This window comes from Hoplias malabaricus, chromosome 18 (genome assembly GCF_029633855.1).
Source record: "Hoplias malabaricus isolate fHopMal1 chromosome 18, fHopMal1.hap1, whole genome shotgun sequence".
Classification (NCBI taxonomy): Eukaryota; Metazoa; Chordata; class Actinopteri; order Characiformes; family Erythrinidae; genus Hoplias; species Hoplias malabaricus.
Window position 1 is genome coordinate 10,103,691 of NC_089817.1, and position 25,350 is coordinate 10,129,040.

Genomic DNA, 25,350 nt, shown 5'->3' on the forward strand with positions numbered 1-25,350 from the left:
ATTTATGACGAGCAGGATGCTTTCTGAGAATCTTGAAGGTTTCTGCAAACAAAATAGAATGTTAATGTCTTCCTCCAACCATTCATTAAACCCATGAAACTAATTTCTCTTCATCGTCATTTTCAATAAATATACACCCCAATGATTTAAAAGTGACTAAGATGTAACTCTCTGTCTTTGCCTTCATACAGAATGCGTGGCTCTACGACGTGAAACTGTGACTATGAATTTGCCCAGACTGCAGTTAAAAAGTGAAAATTCTCAGCTTTGGCTTTGACTTATCCTCTCTCACGATTCTTCTTCTAGTGTATAAATCAAACAGCACGAGTGGTGTTAAACCCTTTAATTAGTGGGGGCTTTTATAATCCTACAAAACGTTAAAAAAAAAAGTTCACTCCAAAGAGCCGACTCAAGGAACCGACTCAAGTGAGCGACTCAACTCCACTCCGCGGACTCTCTGCTGCCTCATGGCGGAGTCCCTGCACCCGCGCAGCTCCGCGCGCACAGAAGCACGAGCTCTGTACTAAACACGCTCCACGCGCGCGTTCTCCTGATCCAGCTCTACCCGGGGTGTGCTTTCCGTTTCACGGAGGATTCATTCGCGTTCAGTGTCCGCTTCTCGGTAGCCGCTCAAGCCTGAGCCGTGGAGCGCGCGCTGTGGTGAAATGTGTGGAGAGGTGAAGTAAGTGGTCCACCCGGTGCACGCTCGCTCCTCTCTCTCCAAAGAATGACAACAAACCGAGCTGAACTCTCCGTTCCCGCGATTCTCGGACGCATTTTCACCGTGAGCGCCACAGCCTGCGCCTGAGGGACGCGGACACGTTTTTTTTTGTGCCGTTTTTTAGGTTCCAAGTTGGGCAGGAGAGTTCGCGCGCGCAGTGATGAGCGTTGCTATGTCACCATGAAGCTCGTGCAGTTCCTCGCTTTGTGTGGGTTTCTCAACGCTCACACCGACGGTAAGATTTGAGTTATATGACCTACAGGGTCTTTAAAGACAGTCAGTATTTTCTTTAATGGGCACTTCTGGTGCACCAAGCTTGGGGAGCTTACTGAAACATTGCAGGAAAATAATGTATTGTGGTTCAGTCCGTTCCTGGCGGTTTGACAGGTATCAGTAATGGAATTCTGAGTTTTTCCTGATGGGCTGATATCAAAGCGTAAAAATCCAACTGACTTAACAGGTGACTTGTGGGTAATTCTAGATCCATTTGAAGATTTTTTCCCATATAGTGCGGTTCAAAGGCGTCCTTACAGGAGCCCAGTGGGTTTTAATGGGGAACATAAAGCCCATACAAATGAGGAATGAAAAAAAACATGAGGTTGTAATCCAAATGTGAAGGTCTTTTTCAGCAGGGCTGCTGTTGGACTGTTATTGCTTAGGTGCTACACAGAATAAACACTTTATAAAAGATCTTTTCAGGATGAGAACCATGTATACACAACGACCACTGCTGAGTTTCATTTAGGGATGATGATGTACAGTATAAACCTTCAGTTTTTAGTCCTGTAATTTAGTTATTCTTGCCAGCTTTAGAAATGGACATTAGAGTGTAGTGTTTTCAGGGTCCCTCTAAGCTCCAGGGTCTCTTAAATCCTTGACCTAATGGCCTAGTGGAGAAACAGCACAGACTTCATAGTTTTGCGTGGGTTCTCAGCACTCACAATAACGTTAAGGTTTAAGTGTTTAAAAGAGATTTGGTCTTTATTTTCTTTCAACTTTAGGCAGGCAACAAATTCTTCTTCGAGTTAATGACCCAAACGATCCCACCACCATTTAGCTGGTTATGCTAATTAAACGACGGTAGTTGTTTAAAAATTCAGACTAGGCTAGGTGCGAAATAAACACATTAAAACGGCAGTAATGTGACTTTAAATAATGCCTTCCTGCTATAATGTACCTTTATTGCCTGCTTATTGTTCAATTTAAAATATAAAAGGGCTTCTCGGAGCTTCTCTGCTACGTGTTTCTGTGGTGAACTCGCCTTTGCTAATTCATTTGCTCGCTCGGGTGTGTTAATTATCCCTCAGTGAATCCGTGACGGTTGTTGAGCTCTTCGCTTCTCCAATCGATAACACGGGGGTCACATTTTATCCAGCAAGCCATGGCCACCTCTGCAATATCGAGCCACATATGAACACCGCTGTGTGCCTTTCTGTTCGCTATAAACGTCAAGCACAAATTGAGCTACAGGTAGAAATGTGTAGCAATTTCTGCCGCGGGGCTCCGTGGGTACCATATTTAATAACGCCATTAATGGACTGCAGTCCGTTAGATCTATACTTTCTGAAGTTTAAAAAACCCATTTCACTTCGAGGACATTTCCTTTAAAACTTTAAAAAATAAGCACGTTAATGCAGTAGTAAAACGGATGAAGTTTAAAAAATACAGTCAGTACTGAAATTAAATGAACAGTTTTGTGATAATCCCAACACATTTTTTTGAAAGAACATTAACAAAAGCGGCCTGTTTTAATTCAAACCGTTTTTGGAAAATGTTCATGTAAAAATGAATGGTAATATATATTAACCATAATTCAGACGTTCAGTTTAGTGAAGTTTATATAATCTGTGATAATGATGATATATTTCCTTTTAAATGTAACAGTATGGTTGATAGCTAATTTTCAGTGTTTTGGTTTAGTGGATAATGCATTACCTGACAGTTAACTGCAATTTTGTGTGATAAACTTGGTGTTTGAGTGTTGATTCGGTTTAAAAAACTAATTATAAGAAAATTATAATTAGAAAATATATTTTCATTCTATCTCACACTTGTGTGAAAGGCTCCTGTGTGTTTCTCCTCATTCAGTAACTTGCTTGTTGCATATTTTTGTGTTGCTGTCTGTATAAATTAGTTTCCGGAAAGTTTTGGCGGTCATAGTTGTATGGTTGTGCTATACAACACACTTTGAGTAATTTGTGGTCAAGTACCTTATGTATGGTCGGCCTAGCCCCAGCCTTCCAGGGAAGACAGCGTAGTTTTAGCCTTTATAGGGAAGATGGTCTTCTGTTTTCAGTAATCTAGTTATAACTATTTGACCAGCACTCCACGGTCTTTCCAACATGATGTGAAACATGTCCTGAAGTCTGCTGATTTTGGTTTGAAATCATTTCATACACTGAGCTGTCTTTCATGGGCTTTAGGGTGTAGACAAAGTCAAACAATTGCTACAACAGGGTCCCAACAGGGTCAAACCTATCTCTCCATGGCCTTATGACCTATCTGAGAAGATAATACGATTTACAGTCTTCAGATGGCATGTCCCTGGGAAGTTGACTTGTTTATACCACTTGGCTCTTACTGACAGACTATTGCGGATCTCTCATAATCTATCATTACAGACTTGTGGTGTTAACCTGAATGCTTCCAACAGAATTATAATATGCTTGTTTCATTTAATTATTATAATAAAACGTTTTATTTTCTGTGATGCCCTGTGAAGGACTGGCACTCCCTCCAGGGTGTATTCCCGCCTCGCGCCCAATGATTCCAGGTAGACTCTGGACCCGCCGCGACCCTGAATTGGATAAGCGCTTACAGATAATGAATGAATGAACCTTTTATTTATAAAGTGTTTTCAAACACCCAAAGGGCTAAAAAACATGGACTTTTATATTTAAAACAAATTCATTCTAACAGAAAAAAATGTTGTGATAGGCTTCAGATCTCACAAAGCGTTCACTATTACACTTCCTCACAAGCTTTAAGATTAAGATAGTTTTCAAGCCTGCAGTAAAGCGCATGTTTTCGAAGGCATACTCACACATCAGCACACAATAGCAGATACAGTGGGTGTGAGTTACTGCATATGCTTTGGAGCTTCAGGCCATAGCAGTCATTCGCCTGCCAAACCCTCACACCCACATGATGCACGCTCCCCATTTTCTCTCTTTTCAGAGAGCTCTAATTGTACAGTATGCTAATAAGCGGTAGCAGAATGCCGAAGAGTGGCTCACAAGAGTCGGTGGTGTTTTCGTGTTTTCTGTGGATGAAAGCGTGTGAAATCTGGGCAGTCATATGTGCAGGAGCACTGAGGGGATTAATGAAGCCACAGCAGTCAGATGGAGCAGTTGAGCGTGCTTTCGGGTGAGCCGCAGCATTAGACTGAGCTGAGTCTCCACTGCTTTGAGTTGTCTAACTTTGGCAGATTCTTTGGGCTGTACTTTATGGTGGGAATTGTCTCGGTTAGATAAACTTGGGAATTAGACAGGCAGACTAGACAGCAGGGTTTTGAAAGTGAACTTGAGATGGAATCTCATATTTAGAGCCTGTGGTGTTAAATCTTTAATGCACTCCAGTGCCACGGGACGAGATGAGTGGGATGGTGGTTTTAACGATTATGTTGCTAGGAAATTCCTGTGATCTGTTAATGTCTTCATTTGCATATTGCAGCCTTTTGACTGAAACGCACTAAATCAAGCAAATCGTCCTTTAGAGTGTTAGGCAGAGAAACCTCCGGAATTACTAGCTAATGCACCTGGTTATGGTACTTCCATGCCGCCTGTGTTTTTCGTGACATGACGTGAATGCTGCCCTTTCTGTGGTTTGTATTGTTTGCTCATATTTGCTGCTGTGAGCTCTGGTCATTCTTGTGCTTGATGTGAAGGGCAGTGGATGAATACAGCAGCAGTGCTGAGCTTTTTGTAATATGAACCTTGTCAGAGTTCAGAGATGAGGTTATTGTGAGGTTTTACTAGAGCCTGGTGGAAATACAGTACCACGCCAAAGTCAGACAACACCCTGAAAAAAAAAGACTGAGACAGGTTTTATTGAGTCACACAGAGTAAGCTACAGCAGCACCTGCAAATGTAGTGTCTCAGTCCTCTTAATGATCCCTGTTTGGAGTATAACATTGTGTTCAGTACAAGAGAAGAAACTGGCTGTGAGTCTTAGACAGAGATGCCAATCAGCTGTGCTCACTGGAATATTAGGCCATGCCCTCTCAGATAGACCTGATTGACTGTTTTTAGCCGTACCTACATTTTTCTCCAAATGATTTTTGAACTGCTGTTAACTAATGACACTTTTCCACTGCTTGGTTTTCCACTTTAAACCCCTTCAGTCCCCCAACTGTGTCCTTTTTTTGCACTGTCTGGTTCTTGCCGAAGTATTTCGTCGAATACGTTTCTGGGGAGTGTTTGAACTTCTCCAAAAAGTCATGGCATAATTATACAAACTGCCGTTATGACTCAGATATAAATAAATTTGATTCCTGCTGTAGCCAGGAGGATGCGTAGTTTGTGCTGGTTGTCTGCGTTTTGTTGTGTAGACAATTCTCTCTGGCGAATCAGTACTCTGCAAGGTTTAAACATCACATTTAGTCCATACTCGGCTCACTTGGAACCAGGGGTGAGCAGGTACTAAAAAGCTACTTGGTTTCAGGTACCAAATATACCTAATGGAAAAGCAGAGTACAGCTGAGTCGAGTAAAGCATGTACCATGAAGTGAAAAAGCACCAGAAGTGTCCAGGCTGCCCACATTGGCTAGTATCATGTTAAGAAATGGTGGATATTTAAAAATATTGTACCTTTTTAGTTCCTAGTTGTTTGGATGGTTTCTGTAAGACTCAAGTGTTATATCTTAGAATCCTTTTAAATATTTCATATTTTGTTGCATCAAATGTCAAGAAATCATTTTAAATGACTGAGATAAAACCATGAATTGAAACAGCGTCTTCAGAAACGATTCACATAACAAACCAAATTTATTCTCCAATGTAAATATTTAACATTATATATATATACACACACACAAATCATACATATATATATATATACTGCTCTGGCTCATGGGTACAATCTTAAAGAAAATCATGTGGACTAATCTAATAAACTCATTTATATGTAAATATTTTTCATTTGAGGCTCTACAAATCTATGCACAAATGTATGTGACTGTATCCTCATATAGACACACACTCTCTCTCCACCAGGAGAGACGGAGCCGAGCACTTGAGTGAGCTTCTTAATGAAAAAGCTGATTGAACTCAATGAGTCCTTCACTCCTGTATGGTTATGGGAATATTGAGCTTCCTCTATCTTGGTGACATGACTTGTCTGCCACCCGGTCATTTGCTCATACTCAGATGCACACCACTGCTGTAGTGTGGACTCAAACGTATTCTTGTGGCAGATCTGCTTATTGACTTTTCACTCATGGCTTTTTGGATTATATCTCATCGTTCCTCAAAGAGCACCGGGGTCTCAAACTACAGTTAATCTGAATATATAGTGTTTAACCCTTTAAGCCATGACAAATATGTGACTTTCTGCTATTTAATTATATTTCTGTCCACCAAAATTATGATTTTTCTGTTCTTTTGGTAGCATATATTTTGATATGGAGCCTTAAAGAACATCTAGCACAGTTGAAATGCATCTTTCTATAGTTACTCTGATTACAGAAATCAGAAATCTTGTGCTAAATGTGGTTATAAAGCTGTGCCTCTATTATTTCATGATTTTATTTCTAGCATCCCGCATTCGTCAGGAGGATTCCCCCCCTCGGATCGTGGAACACCCCTCAGACCTGATCGTGTCGAAGGGTGAACCCGCTACTCTGAACTGTAAGGCCGAGGGCCGTCCGTCCCCCACTGTGGAGTGGTATAAGGACGGCGAGCGCGTGGAGACGGACAGGGACAATCCACGTTCACATCGAATGCTCCTTCCCAGCGGTTCACTCTTCTTCCTGCGCATCGTACACGGACGCCGCAGCAAACCAGACGACGGCAGCTACGTTTGTGTGGCCAGGAACTACCTGGGAGAAGCGGTCAGCCACAACGCCTCGCTGGAAGTAGCATGTGAGTGTCCGCTCTCAAAGTTCTATAAATATTCTGTAGAACAATGTGGTTGTATTGATCTAATCACACCTGTCTGTATGACTACATTAGCTTCTTAACAATTTAGTAATGCAGAAATGAGTGAAAAATCAGTGAAATTCCACTTAAAGATCAGGTGATCAGATTTTTACACTCTTTTTTGTGTGAGTGTGTGGGGGGGCATGTGTGTGAAGGCTTCAGGCTGTGTAAAAGCCATTGGTCCTAACGGCCTGACAACTGCTTGATCTATAGATTGTCATTACTGGAGTCTGAGGAAGCTAAATGACAGAAAAGCCATGAAACATTGATGAGGTCTCTAGGTTAGTCTTTTATTTGTTTTGCCATTCTGCATCTCTTTTCATCATTTGAGGCCTTTATTTAGCCTGAGGGAAGGAGGAGGAGGTGAGTGTTAAATGAGGTGTTGAATTTTTCAGAGTGTTTGGCTGTGGGTTGGAGAAGGTTAGGATGTCAGCAGGTTAGTAGGTACAGCAAGTGAAGTAGAGGAGTCCCAGGCATGAAGGGAGATAGATTAGAAATTACACGGAGGATTTAATAATGCAATTACAAGCCGTGGAAGGATAAAATATGAGTAAATTACAGTTATACAGTCATAATAATGGTTGATTTAATACATTCGCTAATGAGTTTAATATCATTAGCGACCCAACTAGTCGCTGAAGGCGTGTGTCACAGTGGGACAAATGTCTAGAAATTTCAGTGGTAGAATGTCTTTGGAAAAGCTTGTTGTTTTATGCTGCACTCTAAACCAGAGCAACGATGCCTAAAGCAGAGCTGCTGTACGTCATTGTACTGTGACCTGAAAGCTTATTTATATTTTCTGCAGTGATATATTTTAATGAATTCTGTGTTGTGTATGCATGTTTCAAATTAGTATGAATTTTTATAATGAAGAGTAAAGCAGATTTTGTTGACTGGGCCTTCTTAAGGATTTTAGTTAGTAAATATTTGCAAATTCACAACAAATTCAATGGTAATTCCCTCACTGTATCTATCACATTTGTACAAATATACAGAGTAGTGTGCACTGAGTTAATCCCACAGGCAAACCACAGATATCTCCTCAAACCACACACTATGTAAATCATTAATATAATTGTGATTAGAATATGTGTTTTATATTTGTTACGACATTCTGACACTGACATCCCCTGTATAGTGTTGCTTTATGTTTGTCTACAGCAAAAGTACAGCTACATGTTGTGCTGTAGGTTCTATAAGAGAACTGGACCATAGAGTGACCTTTTTTGTCATGCGTGGGCGAGAAAGGGAGAATGCCTCAGGCCACTGTAACAGAATTTCCCACCGACTTGGTTGGGTTCGGCTGGGTGTTAATATTTAATGCACATGTCACGAAGTTAAGCTAATGCTCATGAAAAACTAGGTGCTGTAATATTTCATGAATGAAAGGGAACTGCAAGCTGCTGCTTTCACAAACTTTTATTTTGAATGTTTTTTTAAATGCATGAGCAAAACATTAACTACAAAATGCAGGATCCCACAGCAACACAAAGTGAAACACACCGTCTAACATTTTGTCACCATCCTAATGAAATGGTTGCATGGCTTATGAGCCTGGAAGAATAATAGATCAGGAAAGAATTCAGATTCAGACGCCCGGTTTCAGCCAATTATGGCCCATTCCACTTTTGATAGTGTGGTGATTAGCTGACCATTTGGCCATTAGCAGATCAGTAACAGTGTGTCAAGTGAAGTCAAGAGTGACCTGCTAACATCTCATCTGGCTAACGAATGCAATGCCCCTGAGTAACAGCAACAAGCTTTTGCATATTTGTGTATTCATTTATGTTGAATAGCTGAATAATAATAACTAGGCATTGCTAAATAAAGAATAGCACCCTTGTTTCAGTCCGTAGCTCAGGGAACTCTCCAAAAGAAAATGTCTTTTCACCTTGTTTTGGGAGGATTAGGAAAACGTCTGAAAAGCTCATTCTCTTAGAGATTTAGGAATTTAAGGATATTCTGCTGATGCCAGCATCTATCACTGATATTGCATTGATGATAAAAAGTTTATACTAGGTCTAGAGCCACTTAAACCAGCACTATATAGATATTAATACTTATTTGTAGATAGTTATGAATGCAATAAAATTAATAGAATTTAGACTTTATTAAATATTGATTTGAGAATTCAGTAAAACATCTGTTGATGTGCATACTTCAGCGCCCATGTCAGGAACGCGGGGCAGACTGACGGAGGTGGACGCACACGCTAAAACACAGATACTTTATTAACAAAAGAATACAACAAAACAAAGACAGGCAACTACGGAAACAACATGAACCAAAAACGAGACACAACTGAGAAACGAAACAATACAAAGACGAACTAGACTTGGAAACATGACACGGGAAACCAAACAAAACAATAACATGAAACTATGGAGACAGACAGACCGGACTAAGCGACATGACAAAGCAACAATGGAAGCAACACAACGACAGAGGAAATGAAGCGAGGAACGGACGGGACAAAACGAGGAACAGACAGACTGAGGGTAGCAAACGACCATGACAAAGGAAACGTAACAATACAAATGACCGACAAGGGGACTTAAATACATAACACAGACAAGACACACCTGGAACAGATAACGAGGGGGAGAAAGAAAGGCGGGACATGGGCGGAGACATGGACAATAACAAACAGAGCCATGTGCTAAGAGAGCACATGGCGGGGAAAACAGACAGGACATGGGCATGACAGCCCATTCTCCCCTTCTACTGTCTCTGAATTGTAGATGTCTCTGCATCTACAAGGTGGGCCAATGAGTGGAGAGTGTGAGCACGTAGTTTAAAATCCAGCAGCACTGATGGGTCTGATCCACGTGTACCACGTGGTTAAACTTGGTATTACTGCTTTGTGTAACATTTTTATCACATGCAATCCATGTTGATAACTGAGTCAAATCATGAACTTGCCAATATGTTTATTACTACACTCCTAATGACAGAATTATCCATGTATTAAAAAGAGCTGCTTTGAGGAGATGGCACTGTAGGGTTTCTGATTTGAACAATAGGCTGAAAGTAGCCTTAATTTGAAAGCGGTTACTTTTATTTGATGGGGTATGCTTGATTAGATATTAAAGATGAAAACTGTGTGTCCTCTGGTATAATTGGCCGGTTTTGCTTCATTACATGAGGTAACAGATGGTGTCATTGTCTAAGATCTGAAAATTGGATCAGCAGGGATGAATATGCGTATCTAATATGTTTCTAATGTTTTTCTTTTTGTGTTTTATTTTTTTAACAACGCATAATTCTTGTTTCTTGCAGAAAACTTTTAAAGGTGGCACTGCCACATACTTAGAGAGAACTGCAGAGCATAGGAAAACAGGCCTAATTATATTGTAGAGGATAGTTTACTGGACAGCTAAGTGGTGTAGGGTTCGTCTGCAGTGAATAGTTTACTGTGGGAGCTAGAGCTAGACAGAGTGAAGCAAGAATGGCGAGAAAAAGCGTGGAAGTGAAACTGGAGGTAGAGATTAGATTTTTATGATCAGGGATGTGAGCAGCTTTGATGACAAATTGATTGCATGCAGAGATCCAAATGAAGCATTGGAGGAGACATACATGAAGGGGGAATTTGAGTGACCTTTGTTAATGGAATGTACCATGGTTATATTATCTGGGTGAATGAGTATTGATTGATGGCCATTCATGCCCCCCAAAGAGTTCCGGCAACACAGATATTATGACGTTTGGGGAGAGGTGGAATAGACAACATCTCAGAGCATGGAGTCAAACTCACAAGGCCAGTGTGGCAGTGACCGTAGTGACTTCTAAACTCCCACACATTACCACATTAGTGGACACTGCACAGGAGAAAGAGGAGAGAAAGGAAAAAGACTAAGCTCAGGGGCAGGGGCGTAGTCAGGGTTAAACTGAACAAAACAGATCAGAAAGGAAACAGAAAATGCTGTGCTGCACAAATGAGAAATAAAGGACTGACCCTGGGGGTTATGATGTCCAAGCGAAAAAGGTGGTTGTGAAGGGACAAACTGATAAGTCCCATTAAGTTCACTGGAAAAACCAGAGGCAAGTGGAGAGCTTTTTCTGTAGGCAAGGATGCTGGTGAATGGGCAGCATTGAGAAATGCGGAAAACGTGATGTTGATGCAGCTGTCTGAAGAGGGGAAACTAATGGAGATTAGAGGGAGCATCTGGACAGCAACAACTTTGGAGGCAGGCAGGAGAGGCCTTGTACACAGTCAAACAAGCTAGGCCAGATTTATCCTTGCACCACTCACAAATATGTCCTTTCATAATGGTCAGGTAGAGCAGGTTTTCAGAAACTTGGCAAAAAATCTCATTAAAACCTGGGCGGTGTGTGTTAGCTGACATAACAGTTAGTTCTCTCCTCCATGTACAGAATAGATCCACCTGGGGTCTGGAGCCTACACAGAGTCACTGGGTGAATGGGCAAGGCAGGAAAACACTGGACACACTACTATATACTCACACACTTATACCTAGGGACATTTGGCATAACCAGGCTACCTATTAACACGTGTTTATAGATTATGGAGGAAACCCATGCAGACACAGGCAGAACAGAACAGACCAAACACTTCAGGGACAGCGACCAGAGGTGGGATTTGAAACAACAACACTACCTGCATCGTACATGACAGCTACCACAAATGAATAACAGTCTTGCACTCAAATTAAAGCCAGATCTTCCTGATCTTCGTGGTTATAGAAACAGACCTCAACATCCTTCAGTCCTTTTATCTCCTGGTACCAATAATATTCCTATAATATTGTGCATCCCTAATTGTTTCTGTCTAATTAACTAACGTTAATGTGGTGGAAAATTTGTCGTACAGCGTGCCTAGTTTTGATGCGCTATGGTTTCGCAGTCCAGCTCAGCGGCTTAGCCTCCAGAAGCCCAATATTATGAAATGAATCTAAATGTCAACCTAAATTCGATAGATTGAATGGCATTTTTGCAAATGTTCTGTAAACCTTGCCCAACCTCCCAACAGCGTAGCGCAAGGATAGGTCAGTTTGACTGCAACTGAGAGGAATATGCTTCCTCATGGGCACTCGGAATGAAATCTGTTCCGAGGCCAAATAAACCTCAGATCTCGTCCTCAGATATGGACGTGCCCTGACCCAGGCCCCACAGGGAAGTCAGACAACAATGTCATTATTACGAGGCTTTGATGATTGTTGTTTTGATGTCACGGTCATGGAGTGGGATTTTGACGACTAATTGTATGTGCACAATCTCATACACGCTCGTGCAGAAGTAGGCCTAGTAGTGCCATGTTTCCGGAGCTAAAGGTTTGACATTTGAAGTGTCCCCTGGGGAAAAGAGGGCCCTCAGAAGAAAAAAGAGGCTTAATAACCAATGACTTCTGCCTGGTCTGTACTTTTCTCCCTTGGGCTTTGAAGATCTGGTTTTGCTCCTCTGCTTGTCATGCTTCAAATCCATCATAAAGCATTTGCGCCGGCCGTCCCCTGATGTCAGCACTGGGCCAGAGTTCTAACTAGGGGGCTGTGTTTTGACTCACGATGATCTCTAGTGCAGGCAGATTTGTGTGCACTGACTTAAGTGTGGAGAAGACATTTCTTCTCTAACCCCACAGCTGCTGAATGGAATATGAGTCTTGTGGGTCTCTTTATTTCATCCCACCTTCCTCTGTCTGCTCTTCCGGTATTTCCCTCTATCTGCTTGACATTTCTATAGCATAGTCTCTTAGATCAAACTTTTCCTGTGCATCTTTATAAGATTTTCACATGGGATTTCCCTTCAACAGAGTCATAAAAATTTTAAAACCTTTTTCTGGCTTTGTTTGCGTAGCCCTAAAGCTAACTTCTTAACTGTATTTACTTGCTTTGTGTAGATTAATTGAAGTGCTCTTGCATCAGCTCTCCCAAATTGTAAACATTTTCTATTATTGGCCACGTCCTGCAGTTTATATCTCTTTATCTGAAATATAGTTTTCCATCTTGCCTTGGTTACTCAAGACATGGGAAATGTTTTTGTTGAAGAGCTTCAGGAAACATGAGCCAGAAGCATGGTGATGGTAAGACACAACAGCTGTGTTTCTGCACACTTACGTCTCGCATATCTCTCAACATGAGAGAGAAATTTGTATCAGTTTGTGTCAGTTTCATTACTTTTTTTCAGAGCTTTTGGAGTGAGGTTTTCTGACATTCCAGGAAAAATGATCTTGCTTGATCTATAGTGTAAATGATGTAAGAAGCACACAAAATCTTTTGCAGCTGGAGTATGTGGAAGTGTGGTGTCTCATTTCGGCCTTTCTAGATGATACGTACTACACATATTTCAAAATGTATTTTGTTCCTGACCGTAAAAGAGCACTTTGCCCTGAGTGTCTGACAGCCTGACTGTACATGTGCGAATTGGTTATTGCGCCAGCAGAGAGAGCATAGTATCATTGTCCTTTTATTTTAGCTTTTATTTTATCAAAACGGGCGGCACGGTGGTGCAGCAGGTAGTGTCGCAGTCACACAGCTCCAGGGTTCTGGAGGTTGTTGGTTCGATTCCTGCTTCCCGCCCCGTCTGTGAGGAGTTGGTGTGTTCTCTCCGTGTCTGCGTGGGTTTCCTCCGGGTGCTCCGGGTTTCCTCCCACAGTCCAAAACCACACGTTGGTAGGTGGATTGGCGACTCAAAATTGTCCATAGGTGTGAGTGAATGTGTGTGTGTGTCTGTCTGTGTTGCCCTGTGAAGGACTGGCGCCCCCTCCAGGGTGTATTCCTGCCTTGCGCCCAATGATTCCAGGTAGATTCTGGACCCACCGCGACCCTGAACTGGATAAGGGTTACAGATAATGAATGAATGAATGAATGAATGATTTTATCAAAACGCCAAGTGAGTTCTGTCTACTTTTTGAGAACCTCAAAAGCATCTTTATTTAATTTGTCTGATGGTAGTCAGTTTCCATGGCCTCCCCTCCTTTTGTTGTTTAATTTAATTTTTTTTCATCACACATTTTAAGTGTTAAAATTAACACAAAACCTATCTCCATCTACACTTTTGACTGGCTGTCCTCTGTAACCCCGTCGTTTACATCAGTGTAAAGCCAGAGCTGATGGTATGCCACTCGTCTTGTGCATATTTGGACACTCTCTCTGTTGTCAGAGCAGATGGAGGTTATTTTAATAACAAACTCATCACCTGCTAACGCTGTCAGCAACCCAGGCAACACCCCCAGCATCTCAGTCCAGTCTGCAGCTGAACCCTGTTTCAGAATACAGTCTAATAAACACGGCACCTCGTACCAGCCCCCACCCCCCCATGGACCTCCACTGCGGGACTGACTGGTGGCTGATGGAATTGGGGCTGCTGGCTGGCAGCTGTAATAATAAAAGATTGCATTAATGATGAGACACTGAGAGAAAATGGGAGGGGGTGTACAGCAAAGGAGGAGTGATTATGACAAATAATTACCGACCTCTTTAATGGCCCTTGGATATACATTCTTTAATGGCTTCTGACAATTGGAGAAGAGGATGCTTCTGGCTTTCATACTCATCCAGTTGGCCTAATGAACCAAACACTGCTCGCCTGGGCTAATCAGAATTGCTGCGCCAGTCCAACTTTTTTTTTTTTTTACTTATTCTGATACTGAGTAGATCTCCCATGACAGTGCTGGATTAAAAACATGAACCTGATGGACCTGGTACTGGGCCCAGAAAAACAACACAGATCATTTTGGTGCTTTTAATCAACATCTGCCATTGGATTAGTTATAATACAATATATTTCGTTCTTGCATGTTGAGATTTCTTGTTCAAAAATGTAGTTTATGACACACTGAATAAATATGAGCTTCCCTCATTCGTATTCTTACATTGGACAACAGCTTACTGAAATCACATTTGTAGCACAGAAGAATAGACACAGCTTCAATTTGGCCTTAAAATATGGAGTCAAAAAAGGGTCAAAAAGATTTTAATCTAGTAAAACAATGCTCACAAATGTAGCAAAATTTGTAACTGTGTTTGAGCAACTACACACAAAAGTAATATTAAAATCCACTAATGTAATGGAATGCACAAATTTAAAACAACAACAACAATAATAATTTAAATTCACAAATGTGAAAAAAAAATATTTGCACTGTATAGAAATAATTTTTAAATGTGTAAAAGAGATTATCATTTGTAAATCAAAAGTCGTGAATGTGTGAATCAGTAACTCTCTCAAATGACTTAAAATGTGCAAGAGCAAACATTTCTGAAAATCCACACATTCACCTTCTCTGCTGCGTGTGCAAATCTCTTTTTGCAGTTGCGGATTTAAGACCCTGTTTTGGCGGCCAATTGATGGACCAATAGGAAAACTTTAGCTGGACCAATCAGATCGCGGAGGTTTGTTTAACCAATCAGACCATTGATTTATTTCTGTCGACCATAGCGCTTTTCCATCAAATGAACTCCGGTTCTTGAACCGGTTCCGTTTCTGATTCTTGGAACCTTGGTTCTTTCCAGTGACCCTTTTTTTCCAGTGACTCCATATTAAAGGGTTACGTCATTATGTTCTGTTCTTGTAAAGTGCATAAAATTAATACACCATTATGTACCAGAGTAAAAACGTGCAAAATCTTAATTATATTCTAGAAAGTTAATAAAACTGCATTTTTCTGATTTTAATATAACAATCATTATAAAGCTGCTTCAAGTTCAGACGCTAACCAAATAACAAATGAAGAGATGTGCAAATGTTTTAAAAATGTTCATGCAGCTACCGCATAAATCTGACAAATTTTCATTTATATGAATTTTTCACATTTATTTTACACATTGCAACTTGATAAAGATATCATATTTGTGTAAATGAGGTACAGCATCAGATTTTCATGAATGTATGGAACACTACATGGTTCCTCAATAGGGCTGGATGATATGGCCAACATTTATATCACAATATATTTCTAACTTTCAGTCAATATGATATAATTCCGGGCGGTACAATGGTGCAGCAGGTAGTGACTGTCTGTGAGGAGTTTGGTGTGTTCTCCCAGTGTCCGTGTGGGTTTCCTCCGGGTGACTGTCTGTGAGGAGTTTGGTGTGTTCTCCCTGTGTCCGCGTGGGTTTCCTCTGGGTGCTCCGGTTTCCTCCCACAGTCCAAAAACACACATTGGTAGGTGGATTGGCAACTCAAAAGTGTCCGTAGGTGTGACAGAATGTGTGAGTGTGTGTCGCCCTGTGAAGGACTGGCGCCCCCTCCAGGATGTGTTCCTGCTTTGTGCCCAGTGATTCCAGGGAGGCTCTGGACCCTGAGATGGAGAAGTGGTTACAGATAATAAATGAATGAATGATGTAATTCCGATATCGATATAAACAACAATTAAGCTTTTTCAGCCCTGAGGTCTGCACTAAACCCAGTTAGTCACAGGCCAAATCTGCTCCAGCTCTAATACAGCGTGTGATTGTCTGGTCGGACCTACTGTGCTTCTTTGGAAGGATCTCACCATCTCCTCTCACTTTTGTGTGAGCTTTGACCTCGATGACCATGCATACCACCCTGCGATGGCGCTAATCCCTCATCGGTCTGTCTGCCTGACACTGTAGCTGTCTGTCTGCCTCAGCATGTCATTGCTATCACACTGCACTATGTTGAAGAGGTCACAGTGTTGCATGCTGGCGCTGTGCTATGGTGCTCAAGCTGACAGTCTTAAATGTCAGAGGGGCTTTACTGTCTGTCAGAACTCTGGTACCATATGGATTCTGTCCTGTGCGGAGCTGCGAATCATAGCAGAGCGAAGGAAAGTAAAGGGCGTCTCTTTGTAGATCTTCCTCCTCCGCCATGCAGATGACAAGGCTGTGGAATGTTAGGAAGACCACTTCATTCTCAATTAATGAATGGAAAGACACATTTACAGACAACTCAGGGTAGACCTGTGTTTTTGCTCCACGGTTAGCGTTTGAGCAATTTCTTTGTGTGGGCGTACGGGCGTGTGTAACAATGTCAGTGAAAGTGTGCGGAAGACAGGATGGAAGTGGAGGCGTTTTAGGCATGCAGCTGGAACTAATTCCTGCATATTTATCCTGGCTACTGTGAGCAGGCTAAGGGTTAGCGTCTGGTGCTAACTGGACCATGTTAAGTCCTCGGAGAGCTGTGCTGTGTGTTAGAGTGGGTTGATAAAGTGGCAGAATTTGGTGCTAACTGGACCATACCTAGTTCTGAGGAGGATGAGCAGAGCATGCCATGGTTGGGAGTGCGAGCTCAGCTCCAGCCTCTGGATTGAACTGGTGATGCAAGGCTACACCAAACGTTGTCATTTCTAAGAAAGCTTAAGCCTGCACTAAAAAGACTACTGCAGTTTTCACTTTGTTGCATGTTGCAGATGGAAGTTAAATAGTTCAATAATGTTTTGTTCATGTGTCTATGTGGAATAAGTTTGTCATGACTGACACAGAGCTGTACAAACACTTAAAATGGTATACAAGACTGCTTTTGTCAAATTTCATTTCAAATTTCAGAAATACATTCATTCATTCATTATCTGTAACCCTTATCCAGTTCCGGGTCGCAGTGGGTCCAGAGCCTACCTGGAATCATTGGGCGCAAGGTGGGAACACACCCTGGAGGGGGCGCCAGTCCTTCACAGGACAATACACACACTCACACTTTCACTCACACACTCACACCTACGGACAGTTTTTAGTCGCCAATCCACCTACCAACGTGTGTTTTTGGACTGTGGGAGGAAACCGGAGCACCCGGAGTAAACCCACGCGGACACAGGGTGTTTCTGCTAGCCCAGGCCAGCCTTATGAACACTGCTCTGTTATTAATGTAACAGATTAATTATGAACAGAATTGAATTGACTATGGACTTGTCTCACTGTGAGTCTGTACACATTGGTATGGATTTTCATTTTGTCTCAAATCTTTAGGTATATTTAATTCTATTTGCTCATGCTTGATAAAAAGGTCTAGACTCAATGTTTGTCTTTCCGTCTCTCCATTTCCTCAGTTGGCTCTTTAGTCTTCCTCCCACCTGTATGTTCTGCCATCCACCCACCTGGTCTGTTTGACCCCACGGCACTCATTTATCCTTTACTTATAAGAATTTGCAGTCATCCTTTGATGCCGTCTCTTGATATAGTTCCTCATATACTGCTGCTATACCACAGCATATGTTATTCAATTGTGTGTGTGCGGGTTTGTTCTTATAATGTATTTATAAGGAATTCCTGATGCCTGAAATCTGTCAAAATCTGTGCTGTGTCTGCTTTTTTATATGAATCATGGAGCAATAAAAGAAGCCATTCAAAGTTGGGAGAAAAAAGTGGAAAATAAGAAAATCAAGAGCAATGTTTTATTGATAGAGGTAAGCACCTGGAACCCCAAAGCAAATTATTGAGGGCAAAAAAGAAATGAACGAGAACACACGCAGAAAGGTGTGTGGACTGGAGCACAGCTCTTACATGCATCGCTGAGAAGGCCTTAGCCGAAATGGACAAACACGTGTTGGCCTGCAGAGTCAATCAGAGCTTCATTAAGGAGCTAAATGAGTTTTTATGGATTTAATAGGTGACCTGTACACCTGCGCGGTGCTGTGCAAATGTGGCAGGGCTCATGGTCTTGGCCCACAGTCCACTGGGAAATTAAGTGGCCTTGCAAAAAGGCCATAAGTTAATGGTTTGTGTTTAGTCTCAGTTAAATCCGTTAATTAGCTAATCAAAGAGCGTGCCTCCGAAATACCGGCACAAACACATATTTTGACTTACACATTATTAAAGAAACATCTCACAGTTTTTCAGTAGCTTGCCCAGCCACTTTATATCAGTATGAACTGCTCATGTATTTTGCTCCATGGGGCACGGTCTGTTTACCTGAGTGTGCAGTTTAGCTCTAAAGGGACAAAAATCCATCGTCTGTGTTGGAGAGCTTTGCCTGAGGTGCAGTCCAAAGAAAGCAGGAGATGTATTGAACAACTCTGTAAATGATAAGAGGATAAGAAATCAATTCCAGAAGAGACTTATTTGATGTGTGAAGGGTTAGAAGGCACTGTACCAGTGGCCTGAGGCTGGAGGGTAAACAGTGCAGACAATATATCAGTACTTCATATTCAAGTCATATTGTCAGGAATCTAGTAATATCATATGCACATTAACTTTTCATAGACTGTGAAAGGGCTAATTATGAGGAAATATAGCGATTTGCAAAGCAGAATGGTTTAAATCCGCTGACATATTACATATCAGATGAGACCTGCACTGTTATTTTTAGTCACTGCTAATTAACCTTGAAAATATGTAGATTGTATTTTCACAACTGAATAAATTGTATAAAAAGAGGAAATTGCAGCAGTCAGGCGAGTCAGTAGGATGTGAGCTCAAGCCTTATTTATTAGGGCCTTCCCAGTCATCATAACCATAATCCTTAGCTGGGGTCAGGACACAGACAGATGGGGTAATACAAGGGCAGCTCAAAATCAGAAACCAGAAACTTAAATCTCTGGGAAAACAAACTAAAATGCAGAGTTAAGTTAATGCTTTGAGAAACACACAACAGCTCAGCTGAGCTCCTAAAAATTAAATATGAATATAAATATATATGAATAAGTGAATATTAAATATTACAGTTTTATATATACTCACAACATACCTACATATATACAGTGGAACCTCTACCTACGAACTTGATCCGTTCCGTGACCCGGTTCGTAAGTGGAAAAGTTCATTTCTCGAGTCAGTTTTCCACATTTAAAATAATGGAAAAGCAATTAATGCGTTCCAGCCCCCACCCCGAAAGTCACCCTTTTTGCACTGATATATGTTTACAACACTCTCAAATAAGTAAAAAAAAAATACATGGAGCATTACTAAAAATAAAAAAGAAATACAGTGGAAAGAGTAATAAAGTTTTAAGTGGTTACAAATCGCTACCTTGAAGACGTGACGACTGGCTGGAGGAGTAACACAGGCACTGTCTGTATGACCGGAGGTGGGGGTGGGTGGAATAACGGAGAGTAGGCGGGTGATGAGGCTTAATTTAGCATAAATTTTGCTAAATTGCTAAAACTACACTTTGCTAATCTTAAAAGCTCACTCAAGTCTGGGCGCGCTGGGAGACTTGCCTATAGGGGTCGGTGGCCATTTCCAGCCGCCGGCTCGGCGGAGTCTCGTGTTCATTTCTAGAGTCATGGTTCGTTGGTGGAGGCAAAAAATATTCAAATGGAAAGTCTTGGAAAGTTCATTAGTATAGGCGTTAGTCCCAAAGCCTAGGCTGCAGCCAAGGTAGCGTGTGTCCTCTCTAGGGCTCCTTGGTAGCCTATAGATCACATAAACAAATAAAACCAGGGTTTGTTGGCGCGTGAAGCATTATTTACTTCAGATAGACCATGGTGACCTCTGACCTTACATATGCAGGGAGGTCCAAAAATGTTGGTATGTTTCTGATCATAGAGACAACCACTATGTAAGTAACTGAAGTTCTGAGAGTGATCTGTCAGCCAGATAATACCTGTGATAGTATTTTCAGGGTCCTGATTACAGCCCAGAGCAACAGATGAACTACAGTCTGTAGTTTTTGAACTACAAAGTGCACATATATGGTCAGAGGTGCTGTAAAAAATATAAGGACTGTAGAAACTGAGGGGTCATATTAATGTTTTAGCTGATTGGTGTATGGTGTCAGTGCTATCTCTATGGGTGTGAGTGAACAACTAAACATAGGTGACAGAAATACAGAGGGGGAGTGACCAGGGCATAAGCCAGAAGACTTCACACTAGAGTAAAACCTATAATAAGAATGGATGTTAGGTTTAACGTGGATTAGTGTGTAACTCAGGTTTCTAGCATTGTTCAGTAAATATTAAAGCACACGGATGTCCTGAAGTACTAATTCATATGTATGTGGACAACAGCCTACATCCATATATGCATGTAAGTGCATCCGTGCTCCTACATCTTGTCTGTACAGTATTCACACACAACACCCTTAAGTCCAGCACAGTAAATAGTCATTTAATGCTGTGCTGCGTTTTCCTGAATCCATCTCCCATTCACATCCCAGTCGCTGCCTGTCCTGCCTGACGGGGTTTACGGAATGAACATCTGCACTGTCAGCCACATGGCCTCCGTAGTAGTTCCATTATTCATGTCTTAGCCTACAAACCCTCTTATCTAGGGCAATGCCAGTGTTTCGGTAGTCTCCTCACAACCTCTCTGCACCCCCTAACCTACTCATCCATTTGAGCACTCCATTCAGAACGGCAGTGGAAGTGAGTCTGTAGAGTGACATCATCAGGTAGAAAGCCCAGTACTGTAGCTTCGCTCCGAGGCATAGTGATGAAACATTTAGGTAAAATACATCCCGACTTCACTTATTCATGAAAGATGCTGTCAGTTGGTTATATAAAGGCATTAATTCATAACATCCGTTGGACATAAAGGTGCATCCACTTTAGGTTTACCCAAATATCTCCTTTTACTTTTGTTGCTTTTACTCCTCGTTCACTTGACTCTAACAGTCTGAGCATTCTTTGTGTTGAAATTGTACTTTTATTGTTTCTCTTTGTCTAGAAACCTCAAAGGCAGATGTGCCTAACAGCTGCATGATGACTAGCTGAACCTTTTGAACCAGTCAATCAATTTGTTTGTCTTAATTCACTCTCAGACATGGTATGAGCTGTAATTGATTCGGTCCAATCACAGTCAATTAGCATGCGGCATTCTCAATTAAGCTCTGTCTGTATGCATGTGTGTGTGTGAGGTGCATGTGTGTATGCAACTGTGTGGTGGTGGAGATGGTTGGGGGTGTGTAGGGGGGTTGTCAGCTACAGTGGCTTGGTACAGATGGGTAGAACGGGTGGTGGGATTAGGTGTGTTTGCTTGGGGGTTTGCTGTAGAATCTGGCACACTGACAGTTCAGCACAGTCCTTTCCTTATAAAGCTCCTAAACTCCTAAACCTGTCAGCCCCCTAGACAGCCAGCACCTTCCTCCAGGCTCTGGCCCCTTTGCTCTTCAATCTGCCATTTACGTTTGAAACAAACCTTCTTTATAATTAAACATGCCCAAGTCTTGTTGTGATTCATTGTGTAGTGTCTGCCAACACCAAGTGGAAGCTGGTGTTTGTTTTTAGTAACACACAGTAGTACAGTTAGCAGATACATTCATTTTAGTAAAACAAGATTATCTGGGAATTAGAGGTCTTTGCCCTGCCTCAGTTCACGTGGAAGCAGTGGCTCAGGCCACAGTGCCATAGCTGTACTTTAATTAGTATTTTTTTTAAGAACCTTAGAATTTTGGATTAATTTTTTCCCCAATTATTAGTCGTCTTCAAATCTAAACGCCAGCAAGTCTCACAGATCACACAGGGTTCCACTAGCTCTAGCTGAACATGGAGTGTACAAACATAGAGGTTGCTGTACTAGCAATGCTCTGCTGATTATTAGGAAGGTTCAGATATTGTATAGGGTCAATAAATCATTTTCAAAGCATGTTTGTTAAACATATTTAAATTAAAAATTCAAACATTCTCTCGCTCTTTTGTCATGTTATGGTAACTGCTGCCTAATATTAAAAATGACAATGGACATTGTATTTAAAAAATCTAAATCTAAAAGTTACGTATTATTACACCACCGCCACGATCGCTAACAACAAAAATCACCACCTTTAAAAAATATAAACCAAAACTCACATACTTTTGGATACAATATAACCCCCAAGAACAAATCTTGATTTTTCTTGATGGAAGTCATAATTCATTCATTCATTGTCTGTAAGCGCTTATCCAGTTCAGGGTCATGGTGGGTCCAGAGCCTACCTGGAATCATTGGGTGCAAGGTGGGAACACACCCTGGAGGGGGCGCCAGTCCTTCACAGGGCAACACAGACACACACACACATTCAGACACTTTTGAGTCACCAATCCACCTCCCAATGTGTGTTTTTGGACTGTGGGAGGTCCTCCACCAACCTTTCAGTTAACAGCCAGCGTGCTAACCGATTGCGCCACAGAGACGGGGAACTCATAATTGCAACAGTGATTACAGTGGTGAATAAAGTCTTTTTACTTGCCATTATCAAACTTAAAATTTTAGGTTATTTTTTGTTGAATAAAATTACGATTGACGTTTCTAAAAAAGACAAAAAAGTAGGAGAATTTAGAATTTGGAATGACAATTATATGTTGAATAAAAACACTTTAAAACTTCTGTACACGTTATATATATATATATAAATAAAATACATAAAGGTGTGGCTTATTTGTCTTGAAGCAAAAAATGCTAAATTAGCTCATTTGCCTGTTCTTTATGTGTAGAATACAAGTCAGATGCCAGATAGACACTTGTTATTTTTTACTGATACTAATCCATTTAAAACTTTGCTGTGTTTTGGTCTGATACCAATACCACAGGTCAGACCAGGACATCCCTTGACTAAACAAGCTGCATCAATATCATTGATGAAAATGCCTCTTGAGCACAGTGTGTGAAAGATCTTACCTCAAAAGCACCCACTCTGCTCTGAAGCTGAGCCTTGAATCAATAGCTAGTCACCTCCCCATGCTTTCTCAAGTTTCTCTAATTAACAGAAAAGAAGAAGGCTTCTGCTCAGTTGGCCAAGACTCATGCATCAGTGCTTAATGTGCACTTGTCCGTTGGTCCAGATGTTGAGACTGCGGAGACTGCAGGCAGGAAGCTGACCGTTCTGGCTTCACCGAACAGAGGAACAGAGCAATGCAGGGAGCCGCGGTGAGCAGCTGTTTCTGCGCAGTGTCTGTGTGCTTGTCATCTGGCCAGTAATCTGGTCAGTGAAGGGCACTGAGATTACAGAGGAAGAGAAGAGGATGGAGCCCAGCTGTTTGTTCCCTTGCGAGTCCCCTGAACAAACATATATACACACACACACACACACACACAACACATATGCACATAGTGCAGGATTTGGGATAATAGGCCCATTGCTAACTCCACAGGCAGTGATTATCATCTTCTTCTGCTACTTTTTATAACTCTCTCTCTCTCTCTGCAACTCATAAACACTCTTTCTTGCCCTCTCTCACACACATACACAAATATAATCCACATCTTTCGCTCCCCTCACTAGCTCCCGCCTCCTCCTCCACTCCTCTGGGCCCCTGGCTCTCTTCCCACTAGTCATGTTCTCCTGGCTGGATGATGCGTGCATGTCTCTTGAGTTTCATTGATGCTAACTCACATAGACGTGTTGCACGGCATTGTGGGATGCGGCTTTCGGTCATATTGCACCACAGGATGTAATTCTGTTGATGATGATGAACCTGTAGGGCTCATCATCTATTTTTGCCCAAGTCTTTCTTCAATATTAATCAGCGAGCTGGCATCTGAGGGGATGGCAGGGGTATTCTCACTCAGCTCTAATGAGGCCCTCTACTCTTTCTTAAGGAATTTTAAATCTGTCTACTCTCCACATGAAGTCCAGCTCATGCTTCTTTTCCTCTTCATTTTCTCTTCATCTGGCTTTTATTCTTGGTCCTGCTGTTTGGGTAAAAAGCTGAGGGATGATGGAGATTTGAAATATTCCCTTTCAAGGTTCGAAAGCGTTGCGCTCTACTGTTAATAACGAGAAAAAACATGCAGCTGGTGATTTCACTACTGTTATTTATTCCATGGAGTCCATACAAGACTGCAGTAATATTTTCTTTTTAAGGTTTTTAGCAAGCTAACGTCATTAACTTGTGCAGCATGTGTGCAGCTGATAACTTTCACACCAACCACTGTTTATTGGACGGTGATAATGCAACACTATTTTGTTTTCAGCTCAACGTGAACCTGACTAGTCACTGTTTTATAAGGTGTTGGCCACATCTTTAGCAAAATAGCAACAGTTTGCCTTCTGCTTCATCATGTGTGAGACTGCATCTTTATTCCATAAAGAGCACCACATCTGGTGTTTTTAGTTATGTCTCGCCTAATATTTGGAGTTATTCTCTTTTCTTATTCATGTATTTTGTGTTTAGTGTAACAGTCTAAAGGCTTTGAGCATCTGAATTCAGCATTGTATTAACCATTTAACAAAGGATCAGACATTTACTGAGGTTATAGCCTATTCCATTTAAATATACCTTAAAGCATGAGAAGAATGAAGAATGTAATTTATTAGGAATATGTAAAGATGAGCATATGACTTAGTGCAGATATATGTGTGTGTGTGTGTGTGTGTGTGTGTGTGTGTGTGTGTGTGTGAGAGAGAGAGAATTTCAGCAGACACAAGCAGAGGGGCAGTCAGTATTTTGCCCCCCTGGAGAGTTGCAGGTCAAGGCAGCATTCGGGCCCTGCAGCAGGATGCAGCGTTGAGGGCAAGGGGGCGGGTGCTGGAGTGTCTGTGGGGTCTGTCTGTATGGAGGGCCTCAGGGCAGCCACAGTAATGAAAGTTTCCCTGTGGTGCGCTCTGCAGTGTAATTACACTCAGAGATGCCCACGGCTCGGTCTCGTGCACTGACTTTCACATTAGCCAAACAAGCCGAGCAGCACTCTGCCCTGGTCCTTCCACCACTTTTGCTTTAGTGGG

The 25,350-nt window shown here is 41.7% G+C and overlaps 1 protein-coding gene across 5 annotated transcripts in view; it reads left to right on the forward strand.

Annotated features, from left to right (window-relative positions):
• The first annotated feature begins 460 nt into the window (after positions 1-460).
• Positions 461-25,350, forward strand: part of LOC136675270 (roundabout homolog 2-like) — a 127,808-nt gene continuing 102,918 nt past the window's right edge. For all 5 annotated transcript variants that reach the window (XM_066651745.1, XM_066651749.1, XM_066651746.1 and 2 more), the window contains exons 1-2: positions 461-956; positions 6,475-6,801. In XM_066651745.1, the coding sequence (XP_066507842.1) occupies positions 902-956; positions 6,475-6,801 (382 nt within the window). In that variant the 5' untranslated portion in view covers positions 461-901. The remainder of the gene's footprint in view (positions 957-6,474; positions 6,802-25,350) is intronic.